At 36.9% G+C, this 20163-nt stretch overlaps 1 protein-coding gene across 3 annotated transcripts in view; it reads right to left on the reverse strand.

The window, feature by feature from the left end:
* SNX29 (sorting nexin 29) overlaps positions 1-19493 on the reverse strand; it is a 97679-nt gene extending 78186 nt beyond the window's left edge. For all 3 annotated transcript variants that reach the window (XM_058849897.1, XM_058849900.1, XM_058849898.1), the window contains exons 1-11: positions 19416-19493; positions 13913-13977; positions 13007-13059; positions 12442-12566; positions 11144-11324; positions 9331-9401; positions 8238-8486; positions 5888-6257; positions 5021-5139; positions 1727-1808; positions 1139-1221 (exon numbers count right to left, since the gene is read on the reverse strand). In XM_058849897.1, the coding sequence (XP_058705880.1) occupies positions 1139-1221; positions 1727-1808; positions 5021-5139; positions 5888-6257; positions 8238-8486; positions 9331-9401; positions 11144-11324; positions 12442-12566; positions 13007-13059; positions 13913-13977; positions 19416-19422 (1405 nt within the window). In that variant the 5' untranslated portion in view covers positions 19423-19493. The remainder of the gene's footprint in view (positions 1-1138; positions 1222-1726; positions 1809-5020; positions 5140-5887; positions 6258-8237; positions 8487-9330; positions 9402-11143; positions 11325-12441; positions 12567-13006; positions 13060-13912; positions 13978-19415) is intronic.
* Positions 19494-20163: the final 670 nt, after the last annotated feature.

A 20163-nucleotide genomic window follows, 5' to 3' on the forward strand; every position in this document is an offset into this window, starting at 1 on the left:
TGAGAAATAAATAAGAACAAAAGGCTGTTGTAGGAACAACATCAGCAGAGACTATCTGGTGACCAAAGTGTCACTGTAGCAAATAACAGTAAGTCCATTCCACACTTCAATTATGGCTCCTAGAATGCCCTAGTTTGCCACTTCATGACATACTTTGCAAGAAAGGACTTTTCAGCTTTGTGAAGCTCAGTCAGTAGACCAGTGCCAGAGCCTGAAACACTGCCCAGTGAAAATGCTTGTTTTATCTCCTTTAACACAGGTTGATACAGCATTTGAATATAGCTTTAGAAAATGAGATTAGAATATTTTAAGTTTTCATTCATTTTGATGATTGCATGAATCAACTGCAGAAAAGAATCTTGGCTGCATCACTTCTAACTTCCCAAATGTCATAATTTAAAACTTGTACATATTGAAATTTATAAGAAGAAACAAACACACACCCAAGAGCTTTAGGAATAAAGCCAGTTCAGTTACAGAACAATCTGTACAGTGAGGAACATAAACACATACTGGCTTACAAGCTTAGACACTCAGTTTAAGAACTAAGTCTTTGTTCTACAAGAGCATGCAAAGAAAAAAGATCAAGTATGTGATAAACAAACTGCCTGTGCTTCTATTAATCTATCTCTGCAGCAAAGACTATTTTATCCTGTCCAGCTCTGCTCTTAATACCACTGAAACATGACTGTCCTCCTGCTTAATCTTAACTCAAGTTTTTGTATATGAAAGCCCATATTTATGTTTGGACCAGAGTTGCATATCAAAATCACAGAAAGAGTGGGGTTTGTCTGTTTGTTTCTGACTAGCCATTATGAAAAACAGGCAAAATAAGCAAGACTACATCAGAACCACCCATCAGTGTTTTCAGAATTTGTAGAACTTTAAAGATATTAATCAAAACACTATTTTTCATTTAACTACTGAAGTCACATTTAATTTAAGGATATATCAGCTGCAATGAAGCATAACCTGCCAATACAAACATCATTTTAGGGCAGTTATTACTAACATGACCAGCACATCAGAAATTAAGTACTCTATGACTCTCTAAGCAGATTTTATCGAAAGAAAAATAGGAGTTACAGGACGTTCAAAGTTATTTCCATCAATCCAGATACATCAAGGAAGTACTTACTAATTGTCATGGATTCTGGCACAGTGGCTGAAGGCAACATACTGGTTAAAGTATTCACTTGAGCTGGAGGACTGACTTCCACTCTAGTCATAAAAGCACACTATAATCAATATATGAAAACAAAATCCTGAATTCAAAACTTAAGAAAAAAAACATTCCAGAAACTACAATTGTTATCCTATTCACCCATATTTAATAAAAATATTTTGAACAATCTTTTAATGTATCTTCTGGGAGACTGATTTAAGCAAACGCACAAAAATGCCGAATTAAAAGGCCACAGAGAATATAGTAAAAAAATAACGTAAAAAACAACATGAAACCATGAGGTTTATTTTCAAAACCAAGAGGCCGAGTCTGTTATTTGACACGACTAAAGTGACTTCTTCAAGATAATTAGGAAAAGTTCAGTGTATGAAATTATGCAAAAAGGCAATTGTAGGATTTTTGCATTTGTCTTTCCTAACATATGCAGAAGCACCCTGATGAGTAGTTGGTTTTCCAGTACTAAATGCATTAGGTAACAATAAGTTGGAAGCTTAAGGGTGAAGGTTTTTTTCTTTTAGGACAAACATATTTGGCACATACCTGTAAGGAAGATCAGCCCTCCTTGGAACCAGTTCTACCGGATGAACAGCATGTTCATGCCCCTCTCCATTCTCCAAGTTATCTAAAGTAAAATGCACAAGCATTAGCTTTCTTTGGGTTGCACTACTCAAAAAATAAAATAAGAACATAAATCCAGAAGTTAGGTAGTTATATTATTAAACAGAATCACTCAACTTGCTAAAGCTTTTAAACACTTTTAATTCTGTCTCCAAAGTTGGCTTCTACAAATTGACCCTGAATGCCAGCAGGATTGTCAAGTCTCTTAGGAACACAGCCATCATAAAGAAATTAGTATTGCACAATTCCTAAATTATATTTGATATGCACAGAGTTGCAAAGCTATGAGGAGACTTCTTCCTGAAGTTACTTGCATAAACCGCCGGAGCTGAAGCGCCTCATGATACTTCATGCTCACTACAAATCTGGTTGTGACTTGCAGGAGAAGAAATTGTGGTTAGTCCCCAGCACACGAAACCTTTCAAAGACACCAGCACTTTCTGTATTCCCAAGAGAGCACCATGGCTTTTCTCTGGCTCCTTACGTCTCTGTACCAAGCATCAGGAATCCGACAGATGAGATATTGTTTAAAAAGCATGAATAATGCGCATCTGTCCACAGATCCACAACTGTCGGCAGCAAAACATCCACATCACTGAGCCTGTCATTAAGGAAGCTCAGGTGGAAACAAACAAAAATCATATTTTATTGATGTGTTCTGCATCTCACTATGCAAGGGCTACAAAGTTACTATAAGACAATCCTAAATAGAACATATTTAAAAAGCTGAAATTTTTAGAAAATAAATTAATGGGAAATAGATTTATGTCAGAAAGTCTATGGAGGAGAAAATTTATTTTTGAAGCTGTAGAGTTTACTGAAGCTCAGATCCTAAAATACATACTCCATTTTTGTTCCAAGCAACTGCACTTTGACAGAGGCTTTCTCATTTCTAGTTACATGGAGATATGATATGCCCTGACACATCCCTGGAGCACTCCAACAGATTAATACTGAAAATACATATTAACATACAACACTATAGATTATATTATTTCAAATAAACATATGTATGTGTGTGTGTGTGTTATTTATTGGTATTAAGACCTATAAACCAAAATATTGGGTTAAACTATGTATTTTACAAGAGCTCATTAAGCATGTTTTAACAAAAATTCCAGGATAATAATGAGCTTGCCAGATAGTGGGCTGGACTCCCCTCAGAATAAGCTAATGCATGTTCTTTCTGACATCATTCATCCAGGAGAAGTGCAACTCCCAGAGTCAAGCAAACAAGTGCCTAAGGCAGCTTTCAATCTCAGCAAATAGTCAGTGTGGCTGAGGAGTGGGTGCCTGGATCCCTGTGTATCCCTGTCTCTGACTGGCTGGCACCTGGGTTGTGCAATGGGCACTTAGTGCAGCCCTCCCTGCACACTCCAGCAGCTCCTCCTGTTCAGAGGTGAGACCAGGAGAGCAGACAACAGGCTCTGGGGGGCTTTCCTGGCACTGATCAACTGACTCCTTTCACCAGCCCAATGCTCTGTCACTCTCACTTGCATAACAGACCACAAAGATGGACAGGAGGAGGACTGAAAATATCTGTCCCGTGCCCAGAAGTGATCTGAATGGGCCTGTTAATCACCTCTAGCAGGCTGAGCATTGCATTCAAAACAGTTCTGAGAGAAAGCAACACAAAACAAGGGGCTTTGGTGTCTTCTTAGAAAGAGTAAGCCCCTGGGACAGCTATGGCTAAGATGCATACAAATATGTACAGATGTCCTCTTTGGTCATCTGCCTCCAGAACTCAGTCTTGGCTTGCACTCCTGATTTTTGATTTCAGATCAAAACCCCCAACTCATGCTCCTGATGCCTCATGACACCTACTGACAGCAACTGTGAGTCTTAATTCCACACACCACCCCCCATAAACAGGAATGTGTTCTTACATTCCAGATTTCAACCTGTGGATGTTCCCCAACAGTTTCTGTTTTACAGAGACCACAATGCCACAAATGACTCAACATTTTCTAAATCAATTCCTTCAAAATATGGCAGCACAAGAAAAAATTTAAAATGTCCTTTTCTTTTTTAGGGTTTTTTTTTTTTTTTTTGAACCACTGGCATTTCTTATGAGGTACATATTTTTAAATACAGCAGAGGGCAGTGCAGCATTATTTTATGATTCACAGTTTTTTCACTGAACTTACACAACTGAATTCTGAATTACACTTTTTCAAAGGCCTTCAATCCGTTTAAACTCTTGGACACATAATGTGTATGCAAAAAATATTAAATACTCTACAATTAAAACATTATTTGAATATCACTGACAAGTTTTTAAATGGTCACTGAAATGAGCATACCCAAAGTCCAGTGAAATTAACCCAAATGAGTATACCCAAAGTTTTCATGCTGTTTTATGAACAGCTAGAAAAATATCAACAGGGTGAAGGGGAGGGCTAGTGGAATTTTTTTGTCTGTTTTTGGTACTAATATGGATCCTGTAAAAGCACCAGGTCTTCTCTTCCATTCCTTCGACCATTTTTATTGCTTGCTTCCAATGGTCCACATCATTCTTGAAGTGTCCCTCACTGCACACAACACTGCAGCTGAGGCTACAGGAGAGCCAATGGAGCTTACATTTACAAATGACACCCTCATTTGTCCACAGCTCTGTTAATTCCCTATCAGCTTGTAACCTGCAGAAAACTATACTGGCATGTGAAAAATTAGATGTTAGCTGGCAACTAGTGGTCACAGCTCAGAAAGCCAGTCTTAAAAAAATGATCTCTAAAGATTCCTTCCAACCCAAACCACTCCATGATCACAATATCCTTTTCTAAGCAAGTATTTCCTAGTCAATCATTCCTTATCCTGTATTTCAACAGTTAACAGCTTCTATTGAACTGCTTCCAGCTGCTCTCCAATCTGTCAAGATTAATTTGAATCCAACTTCTCAAACACACTTGGAGCTTCTTGCAGCTTAGTGGTATCTAGAAAATGGATATACATATTTTTTATACAACTATCCTAAACTTCAATAAAATACAAGAACACAGCTTAATCCCAGTGAAACTCAGGTTTATTTTGACATTGTTAACTCCCCCTTAACTAAGCAACTACTCAAATGGAGAACTCTGATTCAGAACAAAAATGAATTTGAACTTTTTATCTCATTTGTGCAGTATCTCCTGTGTCTGTACAACCCCATTATTTCTTACCATTGTCCTGTGTTAGAATAAAGGTTGCTGGAGTTCTGTGAATTCAAATGCCCACCTGTTTGGGAGTAAGAGCCAACAGCACTGACAGGAAATAGAACATCTGAGTCATCATTCAGGACCTGCAGAGGACTCCAACTGCATAGCTGGGAATTGCATGTGACTATTTCATGAGGCCTATTTAGAACAAACAAACAAACAAACAAACCAATCTATTTATATAGCTGGTATTGGTGTTCATAGTGCTTACATTTCTTTCAGAGATACCACTGCAAGAAAAATGTTTATTTCAATCTGCCTGCCAATTTCTTGGTCAGCCATACATTAATTCATTAAAGACCAGACATTCCAAAAGCAGATGAGACGAGCACTGCTTGCCTTCTCTTCTAAATGAATTTCTGTCAGAAATAAAGAAAGCATATTAGTATCTAAAATTATTCTCTCTCAGTTCTGTTCTGCCTTGTTGAACCATTCTACATCCTGATGTAACAAGATTATTTTATTTAAAATACAAATTTTTATGTATAGCCAAAATAGAATCATTATCATACTAAGAACAAGGAAATATCAAGCAGGCCAGAATTATAGCCAGGCTGTATCACACCAAAGTTTTAACAACTGAGAACTTCAAGGAAAACAAGAAGTCTGAAATCTCAAAATTTGTGATTTCAGTGAAACTTAGAAGCAAAATATCATCACTGCTGTGGCCCATATTGCTTAAACAGTAAAAAGGAAAAAAGAAGAAGGAAAAAAAAGAGAGAAAAAAAGGTGGGAGAGGAGGAATAAGGAGAGGAAAAAAAAAAAAAAAAAGAGAGAGAATCTATAGTTCAGTTCAACACATCAATTTGTCAGTACCCGTAAAGGAAAGGGAGAGGTGGAAGGGATGCATGGAAAGTTTACCACTATCTCCTGCCCCAATACTTACTTTTCAGAAGCTTCAGTTCCACCTTCTGTGCTTTTGTTTCCTAATGATTTTCCATACAGCTCATCCTCATCTGCATCTTCATCATCAATGCTCTTCACATCCAGTTTCTGGTACTCATACTCTCCATTCATAAATACTGAATTGTTCTTCCACGAATGGCTACCTTCACTCCCATTCAGATTTTTTCCGAGAGTGCTTTCAGATGAGGACAATGCAAGAACTGAAGATCTGTCTACACTCTCCTCTGAACTTTCTCCTGTAATCAGAGTCTTTGTGCCATCCCCCAAGTTTTGCTCATCTTCCTCTTCATCAAATGAGATAATATTTGTCACTCTCTTCTTCTTTTTTCGATCTTTTTTGTATTTCAAATCTAGTAGCAATACAAAGTTTTACACAGTTTAGAAAAGATAAATAATAAATGAAACCTTTTTATTTTTCTTGAAAGAATTCATGTACTAAATTACTCTAGTCAAGAAAACACCCCTTTCATGACATTTGTTATCTTTCCATACACATGAACTTTTAAATCTCTAATTACCAGCTTTATTTTATTACCTTACATAATTCAGATTTTAGAAGATATTTTGGAGATGCACATGATTCAATTGAAACTGGAAAAAAAAGTTCTAAAAACCCATGAAATTAAATTTAAAATAAAATGTTAGCCTTCCTGCCACTTTCTCCAATGAACTACACCTAATGCATAATGTAGAACAGGTCGGCAAAACAGAGAAAACATGAAGCACTTTCAGAGGAAAAGCAGAAACAACGCAAACAAAATCAAATACTTGCAATCAAAATAGTTTTGTCTATAAAAATTGAACAGCCAATTTTCAGCTAAATAGCTCTTGGTCTAGAACTACACTGAAATTCTTTCTGATTACACCAGATGTATTCAGTGACAGCACTTATTTTTACACTATTACCTATTCTCTGAATTACCTATTCTACTGAATCTGATGGGCATGTGAAGCTAAATGCAAAGTTGAAGCACTCCAAGAAACATCAGAAATTTACTCACCAAGGCACCTCACACTGGGACCAAATTGCTTTGTCTAATTCAAGTCCAGCTGTTATATATCCACAAAACACACTAACATACTTTTAAAAGGATGTTAAAACCCATTCTGGTTGCAAATAGAATTCCAACAAAGAACACAGACTTTAATGGAAACATCTGACTTGCTCTAACATTCCACATATAATTGCATTTGAACAAACTCAATTTTTTTAAAGTGACATTTCATTGGAAGTTGTATCTTTCACGTTCTGTACACACATGTATGCTGTACACATCAGGTACATCATGCTGTGGAGCCATATGCACCATATGGTCAATTGCTGTCTTCTTTCATCTTGCAAGGTTATTCTATACCAAAGTTATCCCAAGTATCACCTATGATTTTAATCTCATTTAAGTGCTACACAACAAAAGCTGTACCACAAGTTTGCTCTAAAAACTGTGTTTTAAGACAAAGTCTATTTTAAATGCCAATAAAAAACAGGTTTTATCTCAACTGCTATTCCTAACAGATTCTCATGTGGGGTTTGTGCTTTTTTCTCATAACCAAAACAATTTATTACCTAAACTCAAACCTTGTTTCTTAATTGAAAAGCACATAAATCTTCCTGCAGTTTTGTACTTTTACAAAGCAAAACAACTCAACTTCCAGAAACAAAGATAATAAAATATTACTTTGTTAATTTTGGAACAAAAAATATATAATGAAAATCACATTTTGCTTGACTGATTTCAAATTACAAGAGATTAAGACTTTGGGTCTTTGTTAGTAACTAACATCATACAAGTTGGTTGTAACACTAAGACCTCTAAAGGTAAAGAGTGTATGAGTAAATTTTCATTTTGGCAATTATCTGCTTTGGATAGGAATTCAGACTAAACACAGTCACTGCCTGAAGCAGATTATAAGCTAAGATTTGTACCTGATATATAATGAAAGATATACATCACTGTATGTCTGACTGGCAAGGTGCCAAAAGACAACATTTAAAAATGAAAAATCATTATATCACAAATTTCAAAGCGTAATTTTATGAACAAAAAATTGAAATTCAGGTCACAAGCAGAGCACTACCAATAAAACAGTTTAGTCTCCCTCTCACAGTGATACAAAAATGCTGAAATACACAGTTACCATGCAGTATTCACACCCAATATTTCCATTTTCACGCTTTTTAACTACACACTCAGTTGGTTCATATGCATAGTGCATTTATTTTTAAGACTTCTGCTATATAATATTGCATTAAAAGTAAATTAGAAAGTTATTTAAACACACTTGAATATTTTCTAAGTTTTTGAACAGCACTAACATTCATAAAAGCTTACCAGCATTTACATTCCTCGGCAGAACAGGCAGTGGGTCAGAGTCCTGGTCAGGTTTTATGAGAATCGAGACTGCAGATGAGGCAGTGATCTCCCGCAGGAGGCTGCTGACACCCTGAGTGGACTCTTTCAATAAGGAAGTCACATTTTGTGTGGATTCCTTTAGCAAATCTGACACAGTGGGTGTGCCTTTGCTCTGCCCATTTAAATCCTTATTATCAATGTTGATAGCAAAAAGAATGGAGTTCAGACCTTCAGGTAAAAGAAAGGGGAAAGAGACACCAGAAATGCACCATATACTTCACACGGAAGTTATGAATATAAAGCTAAGGATTAACGAAACTATGACATGGAAAACATTTTTCCCAAGAATTTATCCCAGCTCCTAATGCATGAACTCTTATTCTTTCATGTACCATTAATTCCTTTCCAGATTGTATTCAAGCTGATGCAATCAGCTCTGAATTCTTCTTGATGGCTGTTCAGCTGCACATTAAATAATCAAAAAGTACTGTGAGCTCATTTATTTATAACCTTTTATTTAAAGCCATTTCATTGCAACTTTAGTATTCATTGGTTCCTATATTCCATTAGCAAATCCATGAACCTTGTCTTGCAGAATGAAGCATGTGACCATGTATCTGAGAAAAGGGGTATAAAAGTTAACAATATCACTTCTGTGGCTGAACTCTAGAAAAGTAAATTATTTGTTATCATTCCTTACTCTTACTCACCTTACCTGTATTTACGTGTAATTTGGATCTTGCTATAAAATTCCATCATTACCCATTTCTAGTCAGGAATAACCCACTTTGCTTGCTCTAAATTGCACTGGTTTTAAGTTAGCCTTGACTGCTGAAGAGTTAAAAAATGTATATGGAAGATTTTTGCATTGTAGGAAGTCCAGATCCAGGACTTTAACAATCCATCAAATCATAGCATAAATTGGCATAATACCTTGACCGTTCACCTTGGCTGTGCCTCTGATACGCATTCTCCACATAAGCAGAGTGTATTAGAAAAACGCCTCACAACCAGAAACATCCCAAAATGCAGTAGTTTTCCAAGAACAGTAATACTGAAGAGAAAGTCTTACCAGCTGCCATTGTAGGGATCATACTGGAACGTTCTTCATCCATCATAAAAGACCAGTCTTCATAGAAGACACTGTAATTTAAAGGGGAAAAAAAAGGACATGCAGTCCTATAGTAACACATACTTCACTTCTGAAAGATAAGAAAACTCTGAAGAATAAATAGGAGCATCCCAAGGGATTAAATTTTATGTCACAGTAACTCCCTGTAGTTATGAAATTGATAACTGTTCAAACTGGTTCTAAAAAGACATCCTAAAGAGCATTTTTTCCTTTAGTTTTAGCTCTACACATTTTAAGGGGGAAAAAAAGCCACTCAGGGCCTGGGGGTTCACACTGCATTAGCAGTCACAGCATCTCTCTATACCTATTGCTATGCACGTTTTGTATAAGCTTAGAACACGTGAACACAAACAGAAAGGCTCCCTTTATCCTGAGCAACCTGCTCTGGTGGAAAGGGTCCCTGCCCATGGCAGGAGGGTTGGATTACACCATCTTTAAGGGTCCTTTCTAACCCAAATCCTAATATTCTATGATTTTGTGACCTGTTTCAATATCCAAACCCATACCAATTATCCTAAATTGTTAGGGTAAACTATGAATTTGGATGCAAAAAACCCCACATTTTTTCACTATGAACACATAAATTTAGTTGTGTTAACCCTGGTTCTTTCTAGTAGCAGAATGCTGTATTTTTACTATCAGCATTCAGTAAATTAAACAAGAAAACAACAAGAAAATATATTATCTATATATTAAACAACTCTGACAGATTGATTTAAAATTTTCCAAAACATATAATTGGGGATGTAAACTGACTTTGTAAATCCCATTGGAATTCAGGTAACACTTGAAAATTTTGGAATAAACCTTTTTAGAAATAGCATTAAAATGCAGTGTGCTGATAATCCTGACACTGTGCAAGTATTGCTACAAGCATGAGAATAATTAGTAACACAGCAATTCAAGTCACTAATTTCCTAATGGTTTTCAGACCTTTCTCTTTATTTCATTTGTCTTTATTTGATTTCTTCAAAATCTGTTTTGCAAGAAAGCTACAGATGACTGGAACAAGCTAGAAATGAAAAGGAGGTACTAATGAATTTGATTCAAGCAATAATCCTATCCACTAGATCCATTAATCAATGCAAATGAATAAAATGCCTTTCTGCTGAATCCACTCGACTTGCTCAAGTGGTTTAAGCAATCTCAACAGTTACTGATAAAAAAGGAAAACACCTCAAGTTTTCATAAAGAATGGGACTTGAAGACATATGAGAAAAAGGCAGGACTCCGTTTATGAACTTAAATGCATTTTGCACTTCCAAAGTAGTTCAGGATTTCACAATGTGTAGTAAATTATTCTCAGTAACTGTAACAAAAGGTTCACAAACTGCTACCAAACAACTACCCAGTGATCTGCAGCCACAGCTCCCCACTGCTGCACTGCTGGAGCTTTGCAATTACAGGATCTCCAAAAGGCAACAAGCAATTACCAGTGATAAATTGATCAGACACAGCTGCAATTGTGTACTATTTTAGTGGAATGAGAGAGGCACCTTAAAGCATGGTGTCCAGGTTGCAGTGAGGAAAACTGTTGAAAGAACACAGAAGGGATTTAGGGAAGAGGTCACATCTTGATACAGGCAAAAGTCACTATCTCAATGGCTGACAAAATTTTTTAAAAATTATGTTAAGAGACTTAAGCTGCATAGCAATTAATATAGGGTACTACTACAGCTGTGGCTTTTGGTTTGTTGCTTGTGCTTCATTTGTCAGTACACTTCCTGCATTACAAAGGCATCAGATACAGTACCTGAGGCGATTCTTATCTGCCAGCAGCATATGAACATATCTTTCAAGGGAATGTTCATTCAAAGCACAGCGCAGCCAAGCCCGGCCTCTGCCAATGTCTGTAGTGATGGCCTTCAGAGAGTAGAAGCGCTGCAGCTCGTGTCTGTTCAGCACTTCTTTCACATAATACCAGAACACTGGCTCTGGAATTTAATGATTAATAATAATAATAATAATAATAATAATAATGACAGCTACCCCACCAAGAAAACCACTTAGTTCATACCCGAATACATTTATATGTAAATTTATAAAACAAACAGGTAACAATAAAACTTTGAACAAAGGTGAATCATTTACCCTCTTCATGCAACACACCAATTAAATAGGTTATTTATTCTTACAGAACTTGGGCTATTCAAGCACTTAGAAGTCTCACTTCATTGAAAAAGCCACATGAATTAAATGATTCTCTCTGACACTTTTACATAGAATTCACATTTAAAAGCACATTTAAGCTAGTATTTTATCCACAGGTTCATATGTTCAACTGGAAACATATAATGGAAGGGAAAAGATTTCTTAGAACTCTGTGTTACTGATGTGGAATGTTGGAAGGCAGGTCCAAAGAACAGGTAGCTCCAGAATTTGCAGACATGCAAATAACTAATTCATGTTACTTTAGAAAACAGAAGTGTTGCATTTAAACAGTAACAGTATCTCTTTCCACTAAAACACTTTCTGTGCACTTTTCCCAAATACTGATAAAAACTGATCAGTATCTTCATATAGTTCCGATTTAAAAAAGGAGAAACATCATGGTGAAGAGAAAAATAATGGAATCTTTTCTTTGAAAGTGGGGAAAGTAATAAAACAAAGCCAACCAATACAAGCAATATAATTTTTCTTTCTAAAATTACATCAATAATTAGAAGTTAAACATAACTGACCTATATAGAACATGACATTTAAAGAACTGAGTAAGACAAGGTCAAGAATGAAAATGTTGTTTTAAAAACTTAACAGCACAATTACACAACTTTGATCCCTGCCAGAATTCAAAGTAAATTTGCCACTATACATGATGCAACAGTAGGAAGTGCAGATTTCCTAACAGCAACGTTTCTAGAGAAACTTGGAATGCAAGTTAAACTAGACTAAGAAGCAACAGTCATTCTCACTGCTGTAAAGTGAAAAGTGTAAAGTATCCTACCAACTATCTGCAGTTCGGTGCAATGCTTGAAATTTCTATTAGAAATTCTATCACTTGACTGAATATATAAACTATTTAAACCAGGATAGTTACAATTAGCAACTTACCAGTTTCAGTTTTGCTGGAGAAACCTGCTGCCTGTTTGATTGCTGCTGCTGTCAGTGCTAATCCCCGGCTCCTCTTCAGGCCATGCTGGAACACAGCTTCAAACTGAGCACACAAACATGTCACTCTGCAAAAGAATTTTTAACGAACTCATGTAAAAGGAACTATGAAAAAATCATAGCAAAAATCAACTATGTTTCTATACATCAACTTTATTCCAGATCTCTGAATAAGAAATGTAAAGTGAACCATTATAAGCAGTGAAACATCCCTTCTAAGCAGTTCTCATTTGCAAGCAGTATAATCTACTTATACTCACAGTCTCATCATAATGATTGAAAGCTGAGGCACAGGTTACATTCAGAAGAACTGGCAATCAATTTGAGAAATCACCCTCACCTGTTAGAGGGGCTATTAGTCATGTTATTTTAGCTTCAGATCATCTACCTTCCATTCAACGTAATTTTTTGAGCATGTCAAATATTTTGTGCTATATGTTTTATGTCATTATGATGCAAAATTTAAATTATTTGTTTAAATAATAATGTTAATCTAAGACTATTTTACCTGCTATCAGAGTCTGAAGCAATTTCCTTTCTTCCTCCAAATCGTATTTGACACTGCAATAAACAGATTTTAAGAAATTTTAGTAACTTTGTTACACTAAACAAGTTCAGTTTTCTGAAATATTTCTATATATGAAGCGAAGTCATATCAAAAAAGGATGCAGCACAAAATAGAGCATTGCAAATACAGCCTGCATCCAAAAAGTGCTCTAGAGTATGATGTTACACTAATGGGCTGGTCTTGCAGTTCAAATATATCCCTGCTAGCCAGAGCAACACACCTGCAGGTCCTGCAGTAAATTGGAAACTGAGTGGAAATTACTACTTTTGAGTTTTAAATGTGAGCCCAGAAAACCAAACACTGCTGCTACCCAGCTCATGCTACAATTACAGAACCAGTCCTTATAAAACATTTCACTGGCTTACTTATGAGACATTCTTTTGCCTCCCAAGCTCTCCCAAATTGACTCCAGTCTATGAAATTCTACTTGCTGAACTTCACGTCGACACAGACACGCATATATAAATCACATCTTTACATGTATTTTAACCATTCACTAAAAATCTAATGCAAAGAAAAGATGCTGCTACTCTAAAATGTTAACTAAGTTAGACTTTGCAGTACACTGCAATTTAGTTCAGCCATATCAGAATTACAAGAACGCATATTCCTAATATATATTCTATAGTATTACATATATTTAAAATAGATATATTATAAATATAACCTGTCCAGAACAAGAATTTTAAATAAATACTGCACAGTAGTTGTTTGCTAGCAGACAAAAATTCAATTGTACTATGTGAAAGCCACAGTTTCTTCTTTGTTTCCTTTTCTTCTCTTCCTTCTCTTTGTTAAAGAGAAAGCAAAGACAGTCCCTGCAGAAATGTGCGCTGGATTTCTCACCTGTTTCACTGCATCTAGTAGCCGTTCTAGAAGAAACTGTCTTTTAGTGTCATTGGTCTGTGAACCTGAAATACAACAAAATCATAACATTTTAAAATAAATTGTTTTCTAAAACACATTTGGGCCAACACAAACTTATTTTTGAAAACTTTCTTCCTGTGCCAATTATTCCACTAACTTAACTAAGGTATTTTCTCTAAGTAAAATAATGCAGTATAAACTGTGCTGTTAGGTTTCAAGAACCTTTCTGTAGCAGGCAGCAATACTGTTTCGAGTGTCATCTAGATTCTTATTTTAGTAATATTTTGAAAATATATTTCACCAGTACCAAATACAGAATAATTATTTAAGCTGATGCACAGCTTGCCCTGAGCTTCTTTACACAACTACCAGTATAGTACAGCATCACAGCACTAGAAAAGAATAGAAAACAAGAATGAGACACCAGGAGTATCTTCTTATTGTCAAACCTTACTGCAGAAAGAGTTTTAAGTCAGGTGAACAGAGAACAACTGTTAGAGTAAAACCCTTAAAATTTAACTACCAGCATAGTTCTTCTGATTAGCACCTATAAAACCTATTTTGTTACTATATTAGGAACTATGCAAGACAACCTTTAACTTCTCAAGCTTATTCAACAATAGCATAATACTTTGCTTGTTGGGATATCCTTTATAAACTCCCATGAATATGGTAAAATTTATTCTTTTACATAACCTAAATTGCCTCTGCAATTTCTTTATTCTGAGTTTAAGTTCAAAACTCCCATCAGAAATCTCTGTGACATCTCTGGAGTTAAAGTCACTCCATTCTCCTTTCCCTCTCAAAGGACATACAACCAATGTACATATGGACTGAAAGCAAATTATCCAAACTCTGCGTGAGCAAATTATTCCCGACACTGAAAATCAAGCACCACACATTAAACCCTCTAGTAAAGAGAGATGACATCAAAGATATGTGCTTCCTCTTGCTATCTGACACCGTGAGGTCCAAATCCCAGAATTTCCTATCTTCATAATCCTATTCAAAACAGTTTGCTTTGATTTTAAACCAGCAGGACAGGACAGAATTTGTCTGGTTGAAATGATTCTGCCTTTGTTTAAATATACATACTCATAATATAGATATACATTACACTGATATAATGTATTATATAAATCCATATTCATCTATGAATATATTAATAGAATTCATATTCCATATAGTTTCATATATTCATTTAATAGAAGAAAACCTCCACAGTATGCCAGAACAATGTAAACAACAGGAAAAACGTGCAAACATAGCTGCTAACTAAGCTTCACAATGCTGATTTTGCTGATTACAGTGCATTTTCAAGAAGTTGTGCTTCCCATTTTGAACTCTGACTCAAACTGAGCAGACATGTGACGTGTGGGGTCTGGGGCTGCTAGTCAAGCACTCCAGTGCACACAAACAATGTTCAGTGCCAGTCCAGGACTCCAGAAACAAACCCCACACCGAACGGGTTTTAACTTCCTAACAACTATGCCAGTTATGCCAGTGTGAAGATAAGGCTAAATTCATATAATCCCTACCATTCCACATGCAAAGATTCCACATCCAGAGATTGCAATTTATTGAGCAATATTCAATGTTCTTACCACGCATGGGTTGCCAAAATGGAGATGTATTCATGTATCCATTTGTTTTATAATAAATCACATCACCGTAAAATAAGGAAAACAATCCCAACTTTTAGAGCAACCCCTCATGTTCAGTAACACTGAATAGACACAACTCTGCAGATTTTCCCTGCTGTTTCAAAACTCGTTACTCTTACAGTCCTACACCACCCACATACCTGCAAGAAGAGGCATAATACAATATTTCTCTTTATATTAATAGCTTGAGACAACATCAGAACAAATGCATGGAATTAATAATTTCATGACCAGAAAAACATCTATCAAATGAAAATAATAGTAGGTGGGCCAAGTTTTTTATACAAATGCAATACATGTTAGTTTTTAAATTCACATCTCTTTGGACTCTTTGTATCTATTTGGTAACAGAAATGGTTTGCAACTAGATTCCAAACCATGATCAATATAAAAAAATGCATAAATACAGAATACCTACTATTCCAAACTAATATACTATTCTATACTAATTAATGTTCTAAACCACTAAAGCATGTGACACCAAAGAACCTTAACTTTACACAGACTAATTCCTGAAGCAGTTCAGAGCACCCTCACCATTATCAGGGCTATAAGGCCAGGTAATGTGTCTACTGAGGGGTTAGCTGAGGTTTCTCTTCAATGCACATCTTAAATTCTTCTACTGCTGTTGCTTAACAGAACTTTTACAGGTAGTAAATATTCACAAAGTCTAATTTAAAAAAAAAAAAAAAAAGAAAGACTAAGTTGTGTCTCTTTTCACGCCAAGGGTATATTTTTCTTTGTAACAAGCTTAGAAAATACAGTACTATTTACTGATGGTTTTGTTTCAAGTAGATGGAAGGTAAAAATAAATCTCTACTAACTCTATAGAAAATTTAGTTCTTTCACATTTTCATTTTCTAAACTCTTTAGAAAAAAAAAGCATATTTCCAGACAAAAGCACCAATTAAGTGTGATTAACTCCAGCTGATTTAAAGACTAACAGTGTATTACAAACAGACTAAAATACCCTTCTGATTCAGAATAGCAGTAAAAACTGCAGCAACACACATACAAATACAAAACACAGAATGCATAAAAACAGCATTACTCAGAAAAACGCTGTATTTAGACTACTGCAATAAAAAAGGAAGTTCATACATGGCTCTAAAAATATTTGTGAAAACATAAATATAAGGTTGCAAAAACTAAGAAACTTAAAAGATACTCCTCCCACCAACATCTACTCAGTCAAAACAGGTTTAAAATAGGCTCAGGTACTGCACCTGCCTCTGTGACCCTTCTCATTTTCTGTTGTTCAAGGTCATGCTTTCCTATTTTTAAAACAAACTTCTCTCCATACTCTGCCACAAGCATCCACACCTACAGCAGCAACAAATTGGTGTGCAAGTAAAGGAAAGCAGGATTTTCATCCAGTTCTTCAGAGGTAAAGTCCTCTTCAGCACCACATACAGCATATAACTAAAATAAATAAATTCCATATTGCTCTTATATAACTTGCATTTGTGTCCCGAATGCAAAATTTCAGACTGCAATCCCTTTTGCTTGCTCTAATACAGGTTCTGATGACGCCAGTTTAAGATAAAACAAACACAGACCTAATTTAAATGCTACCATATACTACATTATTATGATTCTACTGCCTCATCTCCCCACCAAAAGTTGCATTTTTATGGTTTTTGAAACCTGCATTAAAAAAATTACAATACCCCAAATTCCTGACAAACACATAAATCTTATATCCTTGTATTATTTGCCTTTAAAGTTTAACCTACTCAGCACTGTACAATAAAATGTGAGTATGTAATTAGTAAGCAGCATTAGTAATATTAAGGCGATGCTTACATCAACAGGAAGTTACTTTAAAATCCACTAGAAATACACTATGGCTAACAAAAATAAACATTAAACATGATCATAGCCATTAAGAGAATAATTCTTCCATCTATACTTTAGGAACAGTTCTGTTAGCTGAAAGGGCTAAAACTGGGCATAGAAGTACAGACAGTGATGTTACAGGCACTAAAAGAAGGATATGGTTAAAATTGATGAGATGTTAACATGAGCCATCTCCTTTATCTGAAATAAGCATGATAATGATAGATATTTTTCTGTTCTGATAAGTTTGACTTATATTATTCTAGAAAAATACTGTACAGCATTCTGTAACAGTAATGTCTGTCAAAAAGCAACATAAGGGGATTTTTGTTATCTTGCTGTCTACTCAAAATTGTAGGAAAAACCTTATAATTCTTGGCAGGGGTTATACATGGGTGGTTGCCATGCAATTGAACCACTACTCCTAATGTCACCTTAGGCACTACTCTATTTTAAGTAATTAAATGGGGTTTTTCTCATAAACATGTATCTCTTCATTGTCTTACCAAAAAAGAGAAAATATTAAAGGTAATAAAAATAACTACAAGATGAAGCTTTAGGCCACATGAGGGGTTACCTTGCCTTTTGAGTCACAGAATCCAAACAGAACTCTCAAAGATTAGTCTCCTAGGAAGATTTAGGCTCTAATTAGCATAAATTTGCACAAGGCTATTCTCAGTTTGAATTCATCATTGAAGGGCTGAGGTTTTCCATACAAAAATGATGACTCTTACAAATTTTGTAACTAGGATTATTCTACATTGTGTCAAGATCTGAAACATTTGAGAAACTTTATTTTCCCATGCTTTGAAAGATTTCACAGTTACTTGCATTTTTCTCAGCAGGTTTACCCACAATAATCTTTTTTTTTGCCTCATCTCTTCTTCAAAAATCTTCTCTTTTTTTCTTACCATAAAGGTAAGAACAAAACAGAAAAAAATACAAGTGAAGTGGTTTTATTTTCAGTTCACTTTTTTCAGAAATGACTGCTCCCCATAAAACATGAAGCATTTAGTTACTCCACTTAACTCCTCAGTTTTTTTCTTACTGCCTTTGGCAACAAAGATCACCATGTATTAGATCAGGGTGGGCGCAGAGTGCTGTCTGCAAATTCCATTGCTGAAGATGTACAAAGAGAACCATCAAAGTTTTTAGTAAAGCACCTCCCTTCTCCAAAAGCCCCAAACAAATCCTTGCCAGTATGTTTTAATACATATTAAATAAATACCACTTATCCTTTACATCGACAAGAAAAGTCTATTATAATTTTCATCTCTATCATAACAAATAACTCCCCATGCTGGCCCATTCAAGTGGATCTGCTTCCTCCAGTCCTGTAGTTTATGGCTCACAATTGTCATGCAAAGCTCCAAGTATTTCCTTGACAAACACCTCAAAAAGCTCAGGATTTAGCGCACATTTTCCCTCAAGATTTAGCACACCCTCCGCACCACTTCCCTCTCCCACAGAAATTACCACATCCAAACAGACACATCCTCACCGGGACTCAGCTAGGGACACAGCAACAGGGACACACAGGGCTTTTTCCACAAGCCGTGGTTCTCACCTCTCCCACCGACTGCATGCTCCTGAGTTCATATTTTTAATTTTTTTTAACTCCTATTTTCTATTTTCCCTTGATCATTTATTTCCTCAGGAGTATCTCCTACGATTTTGCACAGCTGAGGCAGATGCCCGAGCCCAGCATCACTTGTGCTGTGAGCTAGCGCCACGCTCAAGGGCAGGATTTAGGATTTAAAACGGGGTAAAACACCACTTCGGGGGGAGCCAGAATGAGGAACGGGGTGTGGTGCTAGGAGACCCAAGTGTCCCGAGCCTCAGCACGGCACCAGGGAGCGGCGGGGGGGAACGAGGGCAGCGCCACTCCCGCCCGGGCCCCCCAGGCACGCTCTGCCCGCGCCAGCCCCCACAGCACCCGGCGGGCCCGGGGCGGAGGGGCCCGGTCCGGCCGCACTCACCGCTCATGGTGACCGCGGGGCTCCGTCCGCCGGAGCCGCGGCTCTCCCGCACAGCCACGGCCGGGCCGGCAGCCACCGCCCGCCCCGGAACCCGCCCGGCGCCCCGGAAGGTAAACACGGCTCCGGGAGCGCCGCGGAGCGCTTCCCGGCCCGGGGCTCCTCAGCGCGGCCCCGCGCCCTCAGCGCGGCCCGGCCCCGGGGCTGCCGCGGCCCCTGCGCGCCCGGAGCCGCCTGGGCACAGGCATCCTGCGGGGCAGGAACGCCACACCGGGAAAGGAAGGTGAGAAACGTGGAGATAAAGCGTCCACATAAATTGTCCTCTGCTGCCGCATGTGCTGTGCAGGGTGAAAGCTCGGAAAGGGTCTTTAAATAAAACCAAAAAACTAAGTGATGATAATAACTAATGTCATAAGTCCCTAGGCCTATTTGAGAGTTGCTGGCCCTGTGTGGCCAAAACCACCCGGAGCACCTAATTCCCAACTGGCCCCAAACTTTGTCAGCCTCCTAAAGATGCTGTAACTGATCAGTCCTAGATTTCGTGCAAAGAAATACTTCAATTCGCCATTCATGCAGGAACCTGAAGGAGAATGTTAGCTACAAATAAAGACGATTGTTGTTGTGGTTGCTTGTGTGGTTGTTGTAATTTTCCAGGAATAAAATTCTGGTGGCCTAATATTGGGAAAGTAACATTAATACTTGGAAGGCAAGGTGATGGAAATATATTCCTAATTTTAGGCCACAGAGTAGT

The sequence above is a fragment of the Poecile atricapillus genome, chromosome 14 (assembly GCF_030490865.1).
Source record: "Poecile atricapillus isolate bPoeAtr1 chromosome 14, bPoeAtr1.hap1, whole genome shotgun sequence".
Lineage (NCBI taxonomy): Eukaryota > Metazoa > Chordata > Aves > Passeriformes > Paridae > Poecile > Poecile atricapillus.